The 18591-nt window shown below is 43.0% G+C and overlaps 1 protein-coding gene across 1 annotated transcript in view; it reads right to left on the reverse strand.

Annotated features, from left to right (window-relative positions):
• Window positions 1-2534: 2534 nt before the first annotated feature.
• Window positions 2535-18591, reverse strand: part of SARNP (SAP domain containing ribonucleoprotein) — a 54189-nt gene continuing 38132 nt past the window's right edge. The window contains exons 10-11 of the mRNA XM_047786857.1: window positions 5660-5749; window positions 2535-2824 (exon numbers count right to left, since the gene is read on the reverse strand). Of these exons, the coding sequence (XP_047642813.1) occupies window positions 2783-2824; window positions 5660-5749 (132 nt within the window). The 3' untranslated portion in view covers window positions 2535-2782. The remainder of the gene's footprint in view (window positions 2825-5659; window positions 5750-18591) is intronic.

The following is an 18591-nucleotide window of genomic DNA, read 5'->3' on the forward strand; positions in this document are numbered from 1 at the left end:
CAGATCCTTAATCCACTGAGTGAAGTCAAGGATCAAACCTGCAGCCTCACGGTTCCTAGTTGTATTTGTTTCCACTGTGCTTTGACAGGAACTCCTCGTCTTCGTTATAGCCCTCATCCCACAGAGGCGTCCAGCCTTGTATATTCAGAAGTTCCCAAGACCCGAGGTAGCAGGAAGGGCAGTTTAAAGTGATAGTAGAGAAAAAGAGAATGATCCTAGAGAACCATAAAAAGGTACAGATTTATAGCTGAGGAAGCTGGTTCCTTCTGCACCTTTTATAGACTCCCTCATTAAGAGCTTCCAGGTATGCAGAGAATGTCACAGCTTGAGGACAGGGCAAAGAAGACTGGAGTCAGCTAACTACATCTGGATCCTGGACTAACTAAAGTGACTGGGGAATAGGAAGGAAGGGTACTTGGATCCCAGATAAAGAACTGCAAGCATGGAAGCCTGTTCTGCCTTTTAAGTAACTTACTATTTTAAGACTGAATTAGTAAAAAAGACATAGGCATCGTGAACTATTCAGGTTCATAAAGTATGTATGGAATGATTACAATGAGACAGAAAGAGGATTTGGTGATCAGACTTGGAGGTGAGACACTTCTGTCCAACCTAAGAACAATTGCTGGAATGAGATGAAAAAGGCTAGTAAAAAATTCACACAAATTGAGAAACACTGTATCAAAGATACAGGGAGAGTGAGTCCAGTAAGGAATGATTAGGGTCTGGGAAGAGAATCCTGAGGATAGGGGATGGGGATGGGGAGGCTGAATACTTTTCTGGAACATTATAGAAGATAAGGAGACAAAGTGAGGAAGACTTCTCAAGGACCTAGTGCTCCATTCCATTATCTGCATCTGTTCTACTCCTACACCTCTTTCTGATTTTGAATAGAAAAACCTTACTGATATCTATAATTTCTCTAAAGGTACAAAATTGAATTATTTCTCTCTGGTTCTGTTTTGAGAGAGACAGAATAACAGAAAGGAAAAGCTAGCTTCAAGATCAGGGCCTGAAGAAAAGAAAAGGGAGATACCTTTACCTTTCTATAAATTACAAAACCAGAGAGAAGTATTAGTAGAAATGGGAACAAGGAGGAGTTCCTGTCATGGCTCAGTGGAAACGAATCTGACCAGGATCCCTGAGGATGCAGGTTCGATCCCTGACCTCACTCAGTGGGTTAAGGATCCAGAGTTGCCGTGAGCTGTGGTGTAGGCCTGCAGCTACAGCTCCAATTTGACTCCTAGCCTGGGAACCTCCATACACCGAGAGTGAGCCCTAAAAAGACCAAAGGGAAAAAAAAAAAATAGGAACAAGGAATTACACCACAGCTATACAGGACCTGAATACGGCACCAAAGTCTTCAGGTAAGGTGCCATGCGCTTAAGTTTTACTACCAAAAAACACACAAACCCAAAGATATAAAGATGTACAGAAATAGGAGTTCCCGCCGTGGTGTAGTAGAAATGAATCCAACTAGAAACCATGAGGTTGTGGGTTCAATCCCTGGCTGTGCTCAGTGCATTAAGGATCCGGTGTTATAGTGAACTGTGGTGTAGGTTGCAGACGCAGCTTGGATCTGGCGTTGCTGTGGCTGTGGCATAGGCCGGCAGCTGTAGCTCTGATTAGACCCCTAGCCTGGGAACCTCCATATACCACGAATTCAGCCTTAAAGAGACAAAAAGACAAAAAGACAAAAAAAAATGTATAGAAATAAAGATTAAGAGGAGAAACCCTATACTAACACATCCCAAAAGATTAAGTAGCAGGTCTCAGATCTACGTGAAACTTCAAACGCAAACAAGTAGCCTATTCAGTGAGAGCCTAACCTTTCTAAGTAGGAGATTCAGTGAAGAAAATGGATTTTAGTAATATCTTAGAAACACTGACACCAAAACTGTAAAAGTATATTCCTTCAACAGAAGACAAACTAAACTAGCAAAAGGCTTGATTAGAAAATAGAAGCTTCTAGTCCACAGCTTTTATTTTCAGTGATCTAGGTAATAAAGCTTAACACCTATATCCTGTTATACTTTGAATCCCTATACTTTCTTTGAGCTCAGCCCATCTCCTTTCCTGAACTGCATAACCAACAGGATCCCACACATTGGCTTCAGCTGAAACCAGACAGGTCACTCTTGAAAACAAGGCCCTTCCTGACTCCAGAATAGGGACTCTAGACTCCATTCCATAACAGACTACCAATCACTAGCCCTTGTATTTATATCCTTTGCACCTCCTAAAACCCAGTGTTTTCCCTATTTTATCCCAATGGGTCATGTCAACTTGTTGAAGCAAAGATTCAGGGTGAAATTTAGCCTCTTCATGGAGGATAAAGAGGTAAAATGATGCCTGTGAGTATGAGAGAAGGGAATAAATAGGCTTAAAGGGATAGATTCAATCCTTTTCCTTGTTCTCGTTTCTAAAGGATAAAGGCATTATGGCTAATTCTCTATAATATTTGCCCCTTAAGCTCTCTTTATCTGGTCTAATCTGGCTCTAAGAACTCAAAGGAGAACCTGATAAAACACACTGTTCTTTTTTCTATTTTTTTATTAACAAGCAAAATAATAATTAAAAAACAACACAACAACAACAACCTTAAAGTTGGAACAGCAATAAGTCAAATTGCTGCTGGAGTTCACGAATGTACCTGAGGTACATGCTCCCTCATTGCAAGGCAGGACCTAGGCACATCGCTGTGCATTTAGGTATACATGTGACCAGGAAGAGTCAGAGAGATGGAAACCATTGGAGAATGGAAAGCATCAAGAGCTTTTCATCAGGCAATCCCAAAGCGCTCTGCTCTTTTCCTCTTCTTTGCCTATAAGGAAAAAGCAAGAAGAAAAAAAATTAGATTTTAAGACAACAGTGGCCTGGGTTCCTGACTGCTTTAATCCAAACTCACATGGACTGTCACAAGGTCCAAGAAGGAGGGAAGGCCAGGCTTAAGCTTGGCAGCCAGAGACATAATGTCTGAATCTCTCTAGTTATCCAGTTAGAGCTGGTTTGTTTGGAAAGAATGGTAAGGAGGGGAAAAGATTGTGGGGAGTAGGGGGTGGGAGGAGAGGAGGAAGAAGAGAATAATGATAAAAAGTAGAAAGATTCCTCAAGGAGAAAAAACCACACAGCCTTACAGCAAGTTAGCCTTTTTTTTTTTTTTGTCTTTTTGCCTTTTCTAGGGCCACTCCCGTGGCACATGGAGGTTCCCAGGTTAGGGGTCTAATCAGAGCTGTAGCCACTGGCCTATGCCAGAGCCACAGCAACGCGGGATCCGAGCCTCGACTGCGACCTACACCACAGCTCACAGCAATGCCGGATCCTTAACCCACTGAGTGAGGCCAGGGATGGAACCAGAAACCTCATGGTTCCTAGTCAGATTCATTAACCACTGCGCCACCATGGGAGCTCTGCAAGTTAGCCTTAATATGATGAAGAAAAGTTTTCCAGTTAGTGGGGAGATGGGAGATTTCAAAGGAAAAAAGGTTGACCAATGCTATTTCATGGAGAAGGTAAAGAGGATGTCCTTCTGGGCAGTAGGTTCAGTCAGCAAGGCCCCAACAGGGATTGATTAAGGGAGGCAGTATTGGTGAAAGGGTGGGAAATGGGTAGCAGAGAGTAGGAGAGAAAGATATTTTTGTTCTGGGAGTGACTCACAAACAGAACTGAGTCCTTCATCCTCATGCCAACCACTGTCTCCCAGTAAAGAGGGGCTTTTTAAAAAAATTCCGTTCATACAAGAGGTTTCATTTAGATTAAAAAGAAAAGCTGAAGTGCATACAAGCCTAGCCCACTCCATTTGGATTTCTGACACAATTCTTTGGAATCAAATGGAGGTCCTCTGGTTCATGTAAACTACATCAGCCTCAAAAGTTACTACTCCCTTATACACATTAACGCTCCTAACAAAAGCCACTATTCCTTTTTCAGGGGGGGTCTCCTTTTCCCACCTTTTTGTTGCACCCATGGCACATGGAAGTTCCTGGGCAAGGGAGTGAATCCGAGTCACATGTGCAGCATATGCCAAAGCTGCAGCAATGCCAGATCCTTAACCCACTGCACTGGGCCAGGGGTCAAACCAGCAACTCCACAGAGACAAGCTGGATCATTAATCCACTGTGCCACAGAGGAAGCCCCCCCACCCCTTAAAATTAGTTTCCAGTGTACAGCAAAGTCATTCAATTAGACACACACACACAAACACACATTCTTTTTCATAATCTTCTCCATTATGGTTTATTACAGGATACTGAATATAGTTCCTTGTGCTATAGAGTAGGATCTTGTTTATTCTATTCCTTTTCACCTAACAAAATCATCTGCCTTATCTTGGAGGCCAAATGTACCAACTTGTGAACATGCCTGTTTTACAACAGTTTCCTTGACAAGAAGGGAGTGATTTTAACTAGAATTAAAACCAACCTGGAGTTCCTATGGTGGCTCAGCAGTTAACGAACCCGACTAGTATCCATGAGGATGCGGGTTCAATCCCTGGCCTCACTCAGTGGGTTAAGGATCCGGCGTTGCCGTGAGCTGTGGTGTAGGTCACAGACGTGGCTCGGATCCTATGTTGCTGTGGCTGAGGTGTAGGCTGGCAGCTGTAGCTCCACTTTGACCCCTGGCCCAGGAACCTCCATATGCTGCAGATGCAGCCCTAAAAAGCAAAAAATAAAAAAATAATTTAAAAAAATTTCTCAGGGTTTATTACAAGACTGACTCTGATATTTATTCATAAGATTTTGAGTGTGTATGGTAATGGATTTTCAGAGGCCACCTGTCGAGGCAGATGGAAAGAAGTAAATTTGGTGAAATGAAAGAAGCAACATTCCAAGTTCTTTGCCACCTAAGGGGTTTCAATAATTCTAAACATACATTTTAACTGTTCTTGTATGCCCCAAGTGACAGTTGGTCCCCATTAAAGATACTCTCGAATCAGCAAATCAATTTGTCTGTCAACACTCTGGGCAGTCTGCCAAGGCTCAGAGTCTCAATGAATGTTACTCCAGAGAACGCTGGGATATGGATGAACAGAAGTCTTAACAAACAAACAAACAAAAAGACATTCATTCTGAGAAACTATCTGTAAATAAAGTGATAAGAACAAGAAGTCTCATTTGAGCCCACTGTCCTATTCCAGAGGGGAATTAGACAACTATACATACTTGTGTCTGGGCTGGACATGAACTTCATTAAATGATCAAAAAAATATGCTTGGCAGATAATCAGAGACATTGCTACTTACTGAATATTTTAATAATGTGACAGACACTGTGTCAAACATTTTACACAGAATCATTTCATGCTTAAAATAGAGGTAAGTTTTATTATTTACACTTTCCAGATAATGAAACTGAGGCTCAGAAAACTATCATAATTTGTAAGTATTATATTACTAAGTGGCTCAGCCACTTTTCAAATCCAAACTTAACTGATTCCAAATCTTGTGTTCTTTTCTACTAGCTCTAACAGTGAATTACTTAAGTATATTGATGGAATTCAGTGGGGTCACTTTATTCAGGAAACAGATAGCAAGCAAAGGACAAAAGATCTTGTTATCTGGGCACTTAAGAAGGAGGCTGGGAAATAATAATGTTTCTCTACTCTGTTCACCTTCATTTTCCCTTCAAGGGCCCTATGAAGTATTCTAGGTATATTTTACCTCTGTATCCTCTGTGGTTCCTGTTCCAGCTGAACTTGTGACAATCCCAAATCGCTCCTTCCTTTTTTTCAGCTTCTCATCATCCTCAGACTGTTCAGGGACAAAGAAAACAGTTAAAACACGCTAGCCTTCATTCACAAGGTAAATAGGAATGAAATTCTAACTTTTTGGACAAAATACACCAGCCAACCTGTGTCAAGAACTAAGGATCACACAAACAGAAAAAACAGACAGAAAGCTCAATAAGCTAGCATATAGCATATTGTCTACGGAATGACTGAAGATTTTAAGTATGGCCTCAATACCCATAAGTAGAGTCAAGAAAACAGTAAGAAATGCCCATAAAACAAACTCCTGTCCTGAAGACATTTTTGTAGTTTAGAGATATGGAAAGCAGAGGCTTTACCAAATAATACCTGCATGGAGCAGGTTGGTAGAAGGCACTCAAACTATTTACTGAACATTGCTTACTTACAAGTTTCACTTACTTGCTAATAAGAAAGGGAAGAGAAAGGGGGCCAGAGTGGTGTTTTTGAAGACCTTAGAAAGCTAAGCGTTATGAACACCCAGAAAAGTCACAAAAGGATCTGAATAGTTTGAAATGATTTGGAACAAGGAAACAGCTACAGTCATCTCTCTCAGAGATATGCCCTGGATCTTTTCCAAGCATCCAAGAGACTCATGATGTCTGCCCTGTAATCAGAGACAATATTCCAGTTTACCATGAATTTGGAGCTGGCCATTCTACAGTATTTTATTTATTTTTCTGGCTGTGCCCAACAGCATGTGGAAATTCCTGGGCCAGGGATCAAACCTGAGCCAAGCTGGATTCTTAACCACAGAACTCCTTTCTTATAGTATATATTTTAAATTTTATTTATTTACTTATTTATTTTTTATTTTTCATTTTCTTTTTTATGGCTACACAAGTGGCATTTAGAAGTTCTCAGGCCAGTGGTCAAAATGGAGCTGCAGCTGCCAGCCTACACCACAGTCAAAAGTACTCATCAAACAGGAGTTCTCTTGTGGTGAAGCAGGTTCAGAATCTGGCATTGTCACTGCTGTGGCTCAGGTCAGATTCCCGGCCAGGGAACTTCCACATGCCAAGGGTGCAGCAACACTGGATTTTTTTTTTTTTTTTTTGGCTGTACCCACAACACATTCAGGCCAGGGACTGAATCTGAGCTGCAGCTGAGACCTATGCCACAGTTTCAGCAACATCAGATCCCTAACCCACTGTGCCAGGCAAGGGATAGAATCTGCACGGCTGCAGACAACACCGGATCCTTAACCTGCTGCACCATGGCAGGAACTCCAGGCTTATTTTTATTTTCTTTTTAGGGCCAAACCTGTGGCATATGTAAGTTCCCAGGCTAGGGGATGAACTGGAGCTGTAGCTGCCAGCTCACATTTGATTCACATCTGTGACCTATACTGTAGCCTTCAACAACGCTGGATCCTTAACCCACTGAACAGAGGCCAGGGATCAAACTCAAATCCTCATGGATACTAGTTGGCTTCTTAACCTGTTGAGCCATACAATAGAAATTCCTATTTTTTTTTTTTTTTAAATTTTTGGCCGCTCCTGTGGCATGTGGAGCTTCTCTGTAGCCAGGTATCAAACCTGTGCCACACCAGAGATTTGGGCCACTGCAATGACAAGGCCAGATCCTTAACTCACTACATTACAAGGGAACCCCCAAAACAGGAATTTTTAAAATACCTTCACTCTCAACCCCAACCATGGAATTGCTTTTGTTTCTATGACTACAGGAACCACCTCTTGGTTAAAAGCAGGGCAGCTATAGAGTTTTATGTGTTCAATTTGTCTCACTAGCCCAGCTCTCTGAACACAGTAGGCAGGAATACTATCTATTTTTTTTTTCTTTCTTTTTATGGCTGAATCTGTAGCATATGGAGGTTCCCAGGCTGGGGGTGGAATAGGAGCTGTAGCTGCATGCCACAGCCACAGCCACACTGGATCCTTAACCCACTTAGTGAGGCCAGGGATCAAACCTGCATCCTCAAGGAGACTACACTGGGTTCTTAAACCTGCTGAGCCACAACTGAGCCAGAATGGGAACTCTTATTTTCTCAGGCTCTTTTAGCTTTAGGAACAAGTTCATTTTCTCCTTTGGTTGCACTCACTGCCTTCTAGCAAGTAGGAAATGAGCTTAGAAAGGTTGGTGATGGAGTTCCCGTCGTGGCGCAGTGGTTAACGAATCTGACTAGGAACCATGAGGTTGCGGGTTCGGTCCCTGCCCTTGCTCAGTGGGTTAAGGATCCGGCGTTGCCGTGAGCTGTGGTGTAGGTTGCAGATGCGGCTCGGATCCCGCGTTGCTGTGGCTCTGGTGTAGGCCGGTGGCTGCAGCTCCGATTCAACCCCTAGCCTGGAAACCTCCATATGCCGCGGGAGCGGCCCAAGAAATAGCAAAAAGACCAAAAAAAAAAAAAAAAGAAAGGTTGGTGGTTATTGAAGGACTGAAAAATCCTACACGAGTTATCACTTAATCACAGTGTATTACTAGAACAGAATATATTGCCTACATAGTTTTTTTGCCTTTTTCATTATGACCATCAGCAAATTAAGAGTGGGTGGATAATTAATGTAATCTAAACCACTGTTAAACACTGAGCTAGGTTCCAGAGGAAAAAAGTATTCTTGTTTTTAACAATCATAAATTAATAATGGTTATAACTACTAACATTTGGGTGCTTACTATGTGCCAGGTACTATATTAAAGTTCTTTATCTTCTTTCTTTCTCTTTCTCCTCCCTTCCTGTCTTTTTAGGGCCGCATCCGTGGCATATGGAGGTTCCCAGGCTAGGGGTCAAATTGGAGCTGTAGCCCGCCAACCTATGCCACAGCCATAGCAACGCAAGATCTCGAGCTGTGTCTGCAACCTACACCACAGCTCATAACAATGCAGGATCTTTAACCCAGGGATCGAACCTATGTCCTCATGGATCCTAATGAGATTTGATTTCGCTGAGCCACGATGGGAACTCCTCATTTAGTTGTTTCTTGTTTGTTTTGGCTGTGCCCATGGCATGCAGAAGTTCCTAGGCTGGGGATCAAACTCATGCCACAGCACCTACATCAGATCCTTAACCCACTGCACCATGAGGAAACTCCACATTTAGTTCTTTTTTTTTTTTTTTGGCTTTTTGCCTTTGCTAGGGCTGCTCTGGTGGCATATGGAGGTTCTCAGGCTACAGGGCTAATCGGAGCTGTAGCTGCTGGCCTACGCCAGAGCCACAATTTGGGATCCGAGCCTCATCTGCGACCTACACCACAGCTCACGGCAACGCCAGATCCTTAACCCACTGAGCAAGGCCAGGGATCAAACCCACAATCTCATGGTTCCTAGTCAGATTCATTAACCACTGTGCCACAACGGGAACTCCCACACATTTAGTTCTTTTAACAATCTTAAACATGGTAGGTAGTATGACTAAATTCATTCCATAGATAAGAAAACTGATGTTAAGAGATATTAAGTAACCTGCCTAAGTCTCACAAAGAGTAAGCGGCAGTCAGAAAAGGAAACCAAACATTTTACTCAAGAACCTGCTTTCTTGAGTTCCCGTTTTGGCTCAGTGGGTCATGAACATGAATCCATGAGGATTCGGGTCTGACCCCCGGCCTAAGTGGGTTAAGGATCTGTTGTTGCTGTGAGCTGGTATAGGTTGGCAGACATGGTTCAAATTCCAAGTTGCTGTGGCTATGGCGTAGGCCCATAGCTGATTCAACCCCTAGCCTGAGAACTTAAAATGCCTGAAATGCAAAAAAGAACCCACTTTAACTTTACCCTATCTTCAGGTATCAAGTAGCAGAATGGAAGTAGTGCTTAATTCCCAAGTTTCCAAGGAAAGGAAAATCACTAGGACCCTTAGCTAAAAGTAGTTGTGAACTACTTCAACTACTTTTATATCATTCAAATGACTTGAGTCAATGCTAGGATCCACTGCTTTTTTACCATAAAATATGCCTCCATTTTATAACTAACTAGGGATCTAGGGAAAGGACTCCAATGAGCAGTCTCATACTAAAGATTTTCTCAACTGAATTTATTTCTAATTTTGGCTAATTGGCTATTTCATCGGTTGAACTGTATGGAAAGAATTAGGGTTTCCAAAGAACAAGGCCTCACCATATTTTTCCTTACCAAGTCACCAGGAAGTTTATTTTGTCTACCACCACTAAGATAAAAGTGATTAAGGGACACAAATGGTGATTTCCAAATTAGAACCTCTGCAGGACATTCTAGATGAAAGATCTCCATTTCGTTAAGACTCCAGGCCAAGCAGGAAACGGTTTTAGGGGGAATAAGAGGAGCACACCACACCCTTCTTCGAAAGAGGCAGGACTAGACCATAACTTGAACTACCACTATGCACTTTTTTCATTCAATTCAGTGCTGGGGGTAGTTACCATTGTGGCTCAGCAGGTTAAGAACCTGACATAGTATCTGTGAGGATGTAAGTTTGATCCCTGGCCTCATTCAGTGGTTTAAGGATCTGGTGTTGTCACAAGCTGTGGCAGAGGTCACAGATTCGGCTTGGATCCCATGTTATTGTGGCTGTGGTATAGGCTGGCAGCTGCAGCTCTGATTTGATCCCTAGCCCAGTAACTTCCAAATGCCACAGGGTAGACCTAAAAAGAAAAAGAAAAGAAAAAAAAATTTCAGTGCTACAGGTACTTAAGCAAGTATAAATCACAAAAGATGCTACTTCTGAAACTTAGCCATTCTCTCGGCACAAACCCTGGGGCCACTCCCTTCACAAATCTCATCACAGAGCCTATGCCCATTTGGAATGTGTGGGGCAGCCTTTTCTCTGGTTCTCTACTTTGCTACATTCCAAAACGGGGAGTCTGACTTCTAAGTTAAACATCCAGTTTCTTCTTGAGCTCAAAGGTGAGGAAAGAATGAGGGAGAAAAAGAAGGGAGGTTGTGATGGAGATATACTTCCCTAACCATGAAGGATAGTATCAAGAGATTTCCCCATGAGCTTCCTTTTTTTAAATCCTTCAGTACCTCTCCTGGAGATCCAGGCAGAGCATCTGCTCCAAATCTACCAGGGGCTCTAGGGGGGAAAAAAAACAATACAGATGCCCCCACCTCCTATCCCCTATGAACAGCCTGCCCACTCCTCGCCCGCAGAGACCAGTGAGGGTTTTATTTATTTTGTGCATGTCTGCCCTTCCCTCTGTAGCCAGCACCCCTCAGCTCCCCTCCTAAAGCCTCTTTCCTCCTTGCCCTGCAGGGAAAGTGCACAACAGGCCCAGTAAATCAACACAGTTCTAATGATCTCTCTCACTTGACCCTTCTAGCGTGACGGTGTCGCATGGAAACAAATGTACAATAAACTTCACTCCATCTTTAGCTCCTTGCTGACAGGTTTTGATTCATGGGATGGTGAGACCCATCTGAGGGAAATTACCTCGATCAAAACGCATCTCTCTCTGCATTCATCAGGCCAGTGCTCCCCCAGGCCATGCTCAAGTGCACAAATGGGGTTGTGCATCTGCAGGCAGCACTGACCTCTCTAGCTCAGTGTCATACGCATTTGCAAACCCTTCCCTTCTTCATTCCTCCTCTACTTCCCTCCCGCAAACCCTCAACCACTAACAAATCTTTTTTCTTCCCAGGCGTGCTTCTGTGTGGGAAGAACAGTGCTGGAATCTGAAGCACCCTTATTTGCTATCAAGTGAAAAAAAAAAAACGCTTCAAAATACACAACTTGCATCCAGAATCAGATGAGTAATCTGTCCTCACTTAACTAAACACAGGCATTGGATATTCAGATTGATCCATATACTTCACTTTCCCCATTCTCTCACTCAAGACCTAAAGAGCAAGCCAACTGACTGACTGACTGACGCCAATAATCTTAGTGTATACAATCCTCACTCACATCTCCCAATAAGTGCCTTGTTCTTCTTTTCAAAAGTTTTGGTGACAGAAATGAGAAAAAGAATCGTGCAAAAGAAGAGAGAGTCCATATAAACAGCACAAGACAGAAAGCATGATATATATAAAACATGAAATATTTAATATATAATATTATACATATATTTTTTTGCCCCCACCCCTTTCCTAGCATGTGGAAATTCCAGGCCAGGGACTGAACTCATACCACATTAGTGACCCAAGTTGCTGCAGTGACAATGCCAGATCCTTAACCCACTGCACCGCAAGAAAATTCCCATGATAGATTTAATAAAGCCAAATACCCCCATGAATCACTATCACTGTATTTTCTTTTCTTCCTTTTTTTAATTTTAAGTAAGAATTGCAATGTTTTTTACTTTTTAAAATATTTATTTATTTATTTATTTGCTTTTTAGGACCACACCTGTGGCATATGGAGGTTCCCAGGCTCGGGGTCTAATCAGAGCTGCAGCTGCCAGCCTATACCACAGCCACAGCAACACTGGATCTAAGCCTCGTTTGCGACCTACACCACAGCTCATGGCAACGCCAGATCTTTAACCCACTGAGCAAAGCCAGGGATTGACCTACAATCTCACGGTTCCTAATCAGATTCATTTCCACTGTGCTATGACAGGAACTCCACTATCACTGTATTTTCCATCATGGAATAAGATAATTCCAAAATGAACCCTTCAGAAGACATCTTCAACTTTTCAAAATTTACCTTTCTTTTTGTTTCCCTCAGACAATATAAAGAAAATGATATCGGCAAATCCTCAGACAGTATAAAGAAAATAATACCTGCTGAGGGAAAAGTCTGAGACATTCCAGGCTGCTCTGAGATTGAAATTACATATGTGAAAATGCTTAGTACATAGGAACTATCATATAGGTATTCAATAAATGTTAGCCATTCTTTTTTTTTTTTTTTTAGCCATTATTTCTACTGCTTCCTTCCAGTCCTTGAACCAAAGTCTGAGACCACCAGCAAAACTGTGAAGCTAACAATGTCATTCATTCTTCTTCTACATTAGAAGTGAAGTCATCAAAAGTTGTAAGAATCAGACTCACTACCAAGGCAACAAGGAAATTCCCTTTAGTTGCAAGGCAAATGATATCCAGTCAGAGGATTACATTTAGGGTTAAAGTGTAGCAGAACAGTAACTGGACAAAACCACGGTTTTCTCTACCAGGTACTATTAACCACCTCCCCTTCTTCTCTTTCTGGGACCCTAAAAAAACACTGTCAGGCTTTACTGATTTCATCATTCCTAATAATTAATGACTATAAAAAGGGTATCTATAAGGAAATGTCAGAAAGAATTGAGCAAGGATTCAACCTCCAACTCTGAGGACCAATACCAGATACTCTAAAGACCCCTGAGGGACCGCTTTTCACTGAATTACAGTTTCTATCAACATTCTCACTAACACTGAAACCATAAAATTAAATCATTCATTCACTAATCATTCAAATATTCACCGAGAGTCTACCATGGGTCAGGCACTGTTCCAACATTGGGAATAGAGATAAAACAAAGATCCTTAACCTCAGAGTTCCTGTCTTGGTTCAGCAGAAATGTATCCAACTAGTATTCATGAGGATGTGGGTTCAACCCCTGGCCTCACTCAGTGGGTCAGGGATCTGGCATTGCCGTGAGCTGTGGTGTAGGTCATAGACATGGCTGGATCCCTTATTGTTGTGGCTGAGGTGTAGGCCAGCAGCTGCAGCTCCGATTCAGCCACTGGCTTGGGAATTTCCACACGCCTCAGTGCAGCCCTAACAAAAAAAAAAAGATCCTTAACCTCATGTGGTTTATGAATTCACAATTGAGTTCCTATAAAGATGTGTGCCACTGTTCATTACATACTGCATTATGAGGGCCCCGGGGAAAATCTTCTGATTTCCAGACCCAAAAGAATTATGTGTCTGCTGAGCAACTTTAGAGTTTTTTACCTCCTGAATTCTGAATCACTGCAAACAGTACAACTGTGTTTTCCTCTTTCTACTGATTAATATAAAGTTTGGAGCAAAATGTGTGGCCTGTCTGTGGCAACTGGTTTTGAAAATACTTCTATTATAAAGGAGAAGCCAGGAGTTCCCATCGTGGCGAAGTGGTTAACAAATCCGACTAGGAACCATGAGGTTGCGGGTTCGGTCCCTGCCCTTGCTCAGTGGGTTGACGATTCACCACGAACTGTGGTGTGGGTTGCAGACGTGGCTCGGATCCCACGTTGCTGTGGCTCTGGTGTAGGCCAGAGGCTACAGCTCCAATTTGACCCCTAGCCTGGGAATCTCCATATGCCCCGTGGGAGCGGCCCAAGAAATAGCAAAAAAAAAAGAAAGGAGAAGCCAGAAGTATTGAGGTGGGAGAGAAACGTAAGATCAAGAGATGGAGATCAGGACTTCCCACTGTGGCTTAGCGGGTTAAGAACCTGACTAATACCCATGACGATGTGGGTTTGATCTCTGGCCTTGCTCAGTGGGTTAAGGATCCGGTGTTGCCTGAAGCTGCGGTGTAGGTCGCAGATGAAGCTTGGATCCAGGACTGTGATGGCTGTGGCATAGGCCGGGAGCTGCAGCCCCAATTCGACCCCGAGCCTGTAAAAATCAACCATAAAAAGAAAAAAGGAAAAAAAGAGAGAGAGAGAGATGGAGATCAAACACCCTGATCCAGAGGTAGAAGCTTAGAAGACAAGATGAAGTACAGTTAGTCACGAAGTTTCTGCTGGTCCTTTAAGAACTTATTTTTCTCTAAATATAGTGGGATTCATTTTTTAAGAAAAACTTCAATGCCCAAAGAAGAAAAAAGAGAGAAGTACTAGGTTATAGCTATATAGTTTTATTTTTATTTATTTATCCCCCCCCTTTTTTGCTTTTTAGGGCCACACCTGCAGCATATGGAGGCTCCCAGGCTAGGGGTCTAATAGGAGCTAGAGCTGCTGGCTTACACCAGAGCCACAGCAATGCAGGATCCAAGCCAAGTCTGCAACCTACACCACAGCTCACGGCAACACCAGATCCTTAACCCACTGATCAAGGCAAGGGATCGAACCCGCAATCTCATGGTTCCAGTCGGATTCCTTTTCTCTGTGCCACGACAGGAACTCCTATTTTTTAGCCACACCTGCAGCATATGGAAGTTCCTGGGCTGGGGGTCCATTCAGAGCTGCATCTGGGGCCTATGCCATAGCCATGGCAACATCGCATCCTCATCCCACTGAGCAAGGCCAGGGATCAAACAGGCACCCTTATGGAGAGACTACATTGGGTCCTCAACCTGCTGAGCCACAACAGTAACTCACCATAGCTAGAAAATTTTTTTTTTGTCTTTTCTAGGGCCGCTCCCGCTGCATATGGAGGTTCCCAGGCTAGGTCTAATTGGAGCTGTAGCCACCGGCCTACACCAGAGCCACAGCAACATGGGATCCGAGCCGCGTCTGCAACCTACACCACAGCTCATGGCAACGCCGGATCCTTAACCCACTGAGCAAGGCCAGGGATCAATCCCGCAACCTCATGGTTCCTAGTCAGGATTCGTTAACCACTGCGCCACGACGGGAACTCTGCATAGCTAGAAATTTTTTTTTTGTCTTTTTTTGTTGTTGTTGTTGCTATTTCTTGGGCCGCTCCCGCGGCATATGGAGGTTCCCAGGCTAGGGGTTGAATCGGAGCTGTAGCCACCGGCCTACGCCAGAGCCACAGCAACGATGGATCCGAGCCGCATCTGCAACCTACACCACAGCTCATGGCAACGCCGGATCGTTAACCCACTGAGCAAGGGCAGGCTCCTAGTCGGATTCGTTAACCACTGCGCCACGACGGGAACTCCGCTAGAAATTTTTAATTTAAGGTCCCTGACAAGAATTTCCACAGCACATACATTGTAGTGAAGAATTAAGTCCCAAGGGGAAGATCAAATGCAACAATTGGCAGTCTTGAGTATCAGTTACTTTCTAAAGTAACTGCCTTCTTGGGAGTTCCTGTCATGGCTCAGTGGTTAACGAATCCAACTAGGAACCATGAGGTTGTGGGTTCGATCCCTGGCCTTGCTCAGTGGGTTAAGGATCTGACATTGCCACGAACTGTGGTGTGGGTTGCAGACGAGGCTCGGATCCCATGTTGCTGTGGCTCTGGTGTAGGCCTGTGGCTACAGCTCCGATTAGACCCCTAGCCTGGGAACCTCCATATGCCATGGGTGAAGCCCTAGAAAAAGATAAAAAAAAAATAATAAAATAAATAAATAAAGTGACTGTTCTTATGACAGGTTAAATCTCTACCCAAAATGGAGTTCCAGCTTTTTCTTCCAAACCCAACTTATATCTTCAAGATTCAAATTCAAGTGAACATTTTTCAAAACTTGCTAATTTTATCCTGAATACAATAAAGAATACCGCTTCAAGCCAGTGTGCTAGAGTTACTTGCTCTGCCAAAAGAGTCCACTTTTTTAGCACCCCATGGGCTATATGTTAAAAGCATTTACCTTCCTCAATCTTATTACCAGTGCCCTCTGGATCATAAAGAGAAACTAGGAAAAACAAAACAGTGACCCAAATGTAACCAACCAAGGCTTATTTAGAGAATTTGAACTCAGTAAATCCCAAAACACAAAGTAAGAATGTTTAATCAATTCAAATAAGAGATATCCACACTATTCTCATAGGAAACCAAAAGAATTCACCAAAACAGGTATTTTTCCTGGTCAGTATAATAAGTTCACTCACTCACTATCCCTTCTTATACTACGTGTGAAAAGCAGAAATTTCAATCTAAACTATTCAGTAAGAGATATCCTTATAAAAAGAAAGGGGCATTTCAGTAAAACTCAGGTACTGCTGTGAGTTGGAGTGGGCCCTTCTCCTACAGCTGTTTCAATGACTGAGCTATTGTTCACTTCCAACACAGTTCAATGTAAGAACCTCATATATATTCCCATCAGGACCTAAACCGTGCCACTTATTTACCCCACTTTAAGTTATTTTTCTTAGAAGTCTTTTCCCCAGAGTGATGGAAGAGAGGCTGACAATGAACTAGGATGATCACAGTTTCCAAAGAAGGAACAAACAATTGCCCCCCCCTTTTAAGTGATTTACCATATTAAGATGTTAATAGTTCCCAGGCCAATATGATTTTCCAAGGGAATGTAAGGTAAGAGTGGGGCAAAAAGGATGAGAGGGAGCCTTCTGGTGACTTTCCTTTCACTGCCACGTGACTGATGGCAGGATGAAAAGCAGAGCCCGGGGGCTTTCAGGCGCTGGTAGATTAATAATGACATGGCCTTGACTTCCCAGAGGTAAAGGTTATGAAACACTCCAGGGTGAGTAGGCTTCCAATTTCATACTCTCAGGGTGAATGACAGCAACTGATGGTTTTTCTCTCAGAAACACTTCAATGCTTAAACACACAGCTGTCACCTCCCTGCCCCAGTTTCTGAAATTCATTTCAACATGTTTATTCCTGACCCTTTATGCCCGCCAGACCAGAACATGGGATAGTCCTAAAAAATCAACACATGGCCTAAGCAGGACTAAAGGGAAGGGTTGAACTAGCATAGGGTACGCCTTCTAAGAACATCCAAAGTAAAGAGATACTCCAAAACCCCCACACATACACGTGTCTCCCAATACAAGGATCTTACCTACTCCCCCCCCCCCTTTTTCAGCTGAACTTGCAGCACATGGAGGATCAAATTTGAGCCAAAGCTGAGACCTACGCCACAGCTGCAGTAACACTGGATCCTTAATCCACTGCACCACATCAGGAACTTCAATCTTACCTACTCTTTAACAATCTTTTAATTGTTGAGATCAGGATCAATTTTCTAGGGCCAGAGAGTGTCAGGAACTATAAAGCTACACCAGAACTAGAGACTACCAGGAATAGCATCCCCTCCTATCTTTATAGTATTTGAAACCCTGGTACATAGTTCACAACCAAACACTCTTCTAAGTCACTAGCTCCCATCACTTTTTCTCTCTTGTCCATATCAAGTTTTTTTCCCCAACCCCCACTCCTCTCCAACCCCAGAGGAGGTCGTCTCGGTCTTGCTCTAGCTGATTGTAGGACAAAGCAAGGAAGGTGGAGGAAATGAAGGCTTCACACTTGAGACCCCTGGAAACCAAGTTTCTATTAAAAGTCACCACCTCCCTCTCTTAAAAGCCAGGAAGCTGCTGCTTTTAAGGATAAACGATGCAGAGCTTGGCAGAAATGTCAAAAAGTCAGTAAAGGGAAGCTAAAAACTTTGTGAGGGGAGGTGAATTCTGTCTTAGCTAAAATATACAGAGAATGAAGGACAAGAGTAACCCGAGTATTCAGAAATTTAGGGTAAGCACTAGGAAAACAGATTCTTTTCATTTGAAATATTTTAATATGCAGATTTCTGGCTTCACTCTGCTCTAATAAATCTAAAGAGCCTACGGGAGTTCCGTTGTGGCTCAGCAATAATGAACCCAACTAGTATCCATGAAGACTCAGATTCAATCCCTGGCCTTGCTCAGTGGGTTAAGGATCCTGTGTTACCATGAGCTATGGTGTAGGTTGCAGAGGCAGCTCGGATCCCACATTGCTATAGCTGTGGCGTAGGCAAGGCAGCTGTAGCTCAGATTAGACCCCTAGCCTGGGAACTTCCATATGTCGCTAGTGCAGCCCTAAAAAGACAAAAAAAGAAAGAAGAAGAAGAGGAGCCTAAGGAACCTCTGTTGAACCTTATGTGCAGCAATAGTTTGGAATAATTATGAATAGCTTTGAGAAGTATAAACAACAACAACAACAACAAAACTTGCCATTGCCAAGAGCAAATGAGGCTGCCACTCCAATTTCCCTCCAAAAGTAATAGAGGCCTTCCAAAAAAGCTTATGCTTCCTACAAACAGGTTATCTCAGCTGCAGGAATGTGAAGGGAAAAAGAAAGCTATTAAGTCATCACAGCAGGCTCTTAGGCGCACACCTGTCTTGCTGCCTTCCTAGAATTCAAATAGAGGAACAGAGACTCTT

Source organism: Phacochoerus africanus, chromosome 7 (genome assembly GCF_016906955.1).
Source record: "Phacochoerus africanus isolate WHEZ1 chromosome 7, ROS_Pafr_v1, whole genome shotgun sequence".
In the NCBI taxonomy this organism is placed as follows: Eukaryota; Metazoa; Chordata; class Mammalia; order Artiodactyla; family Suidae; genus Phacochoerus; species Phacochoerus africanus.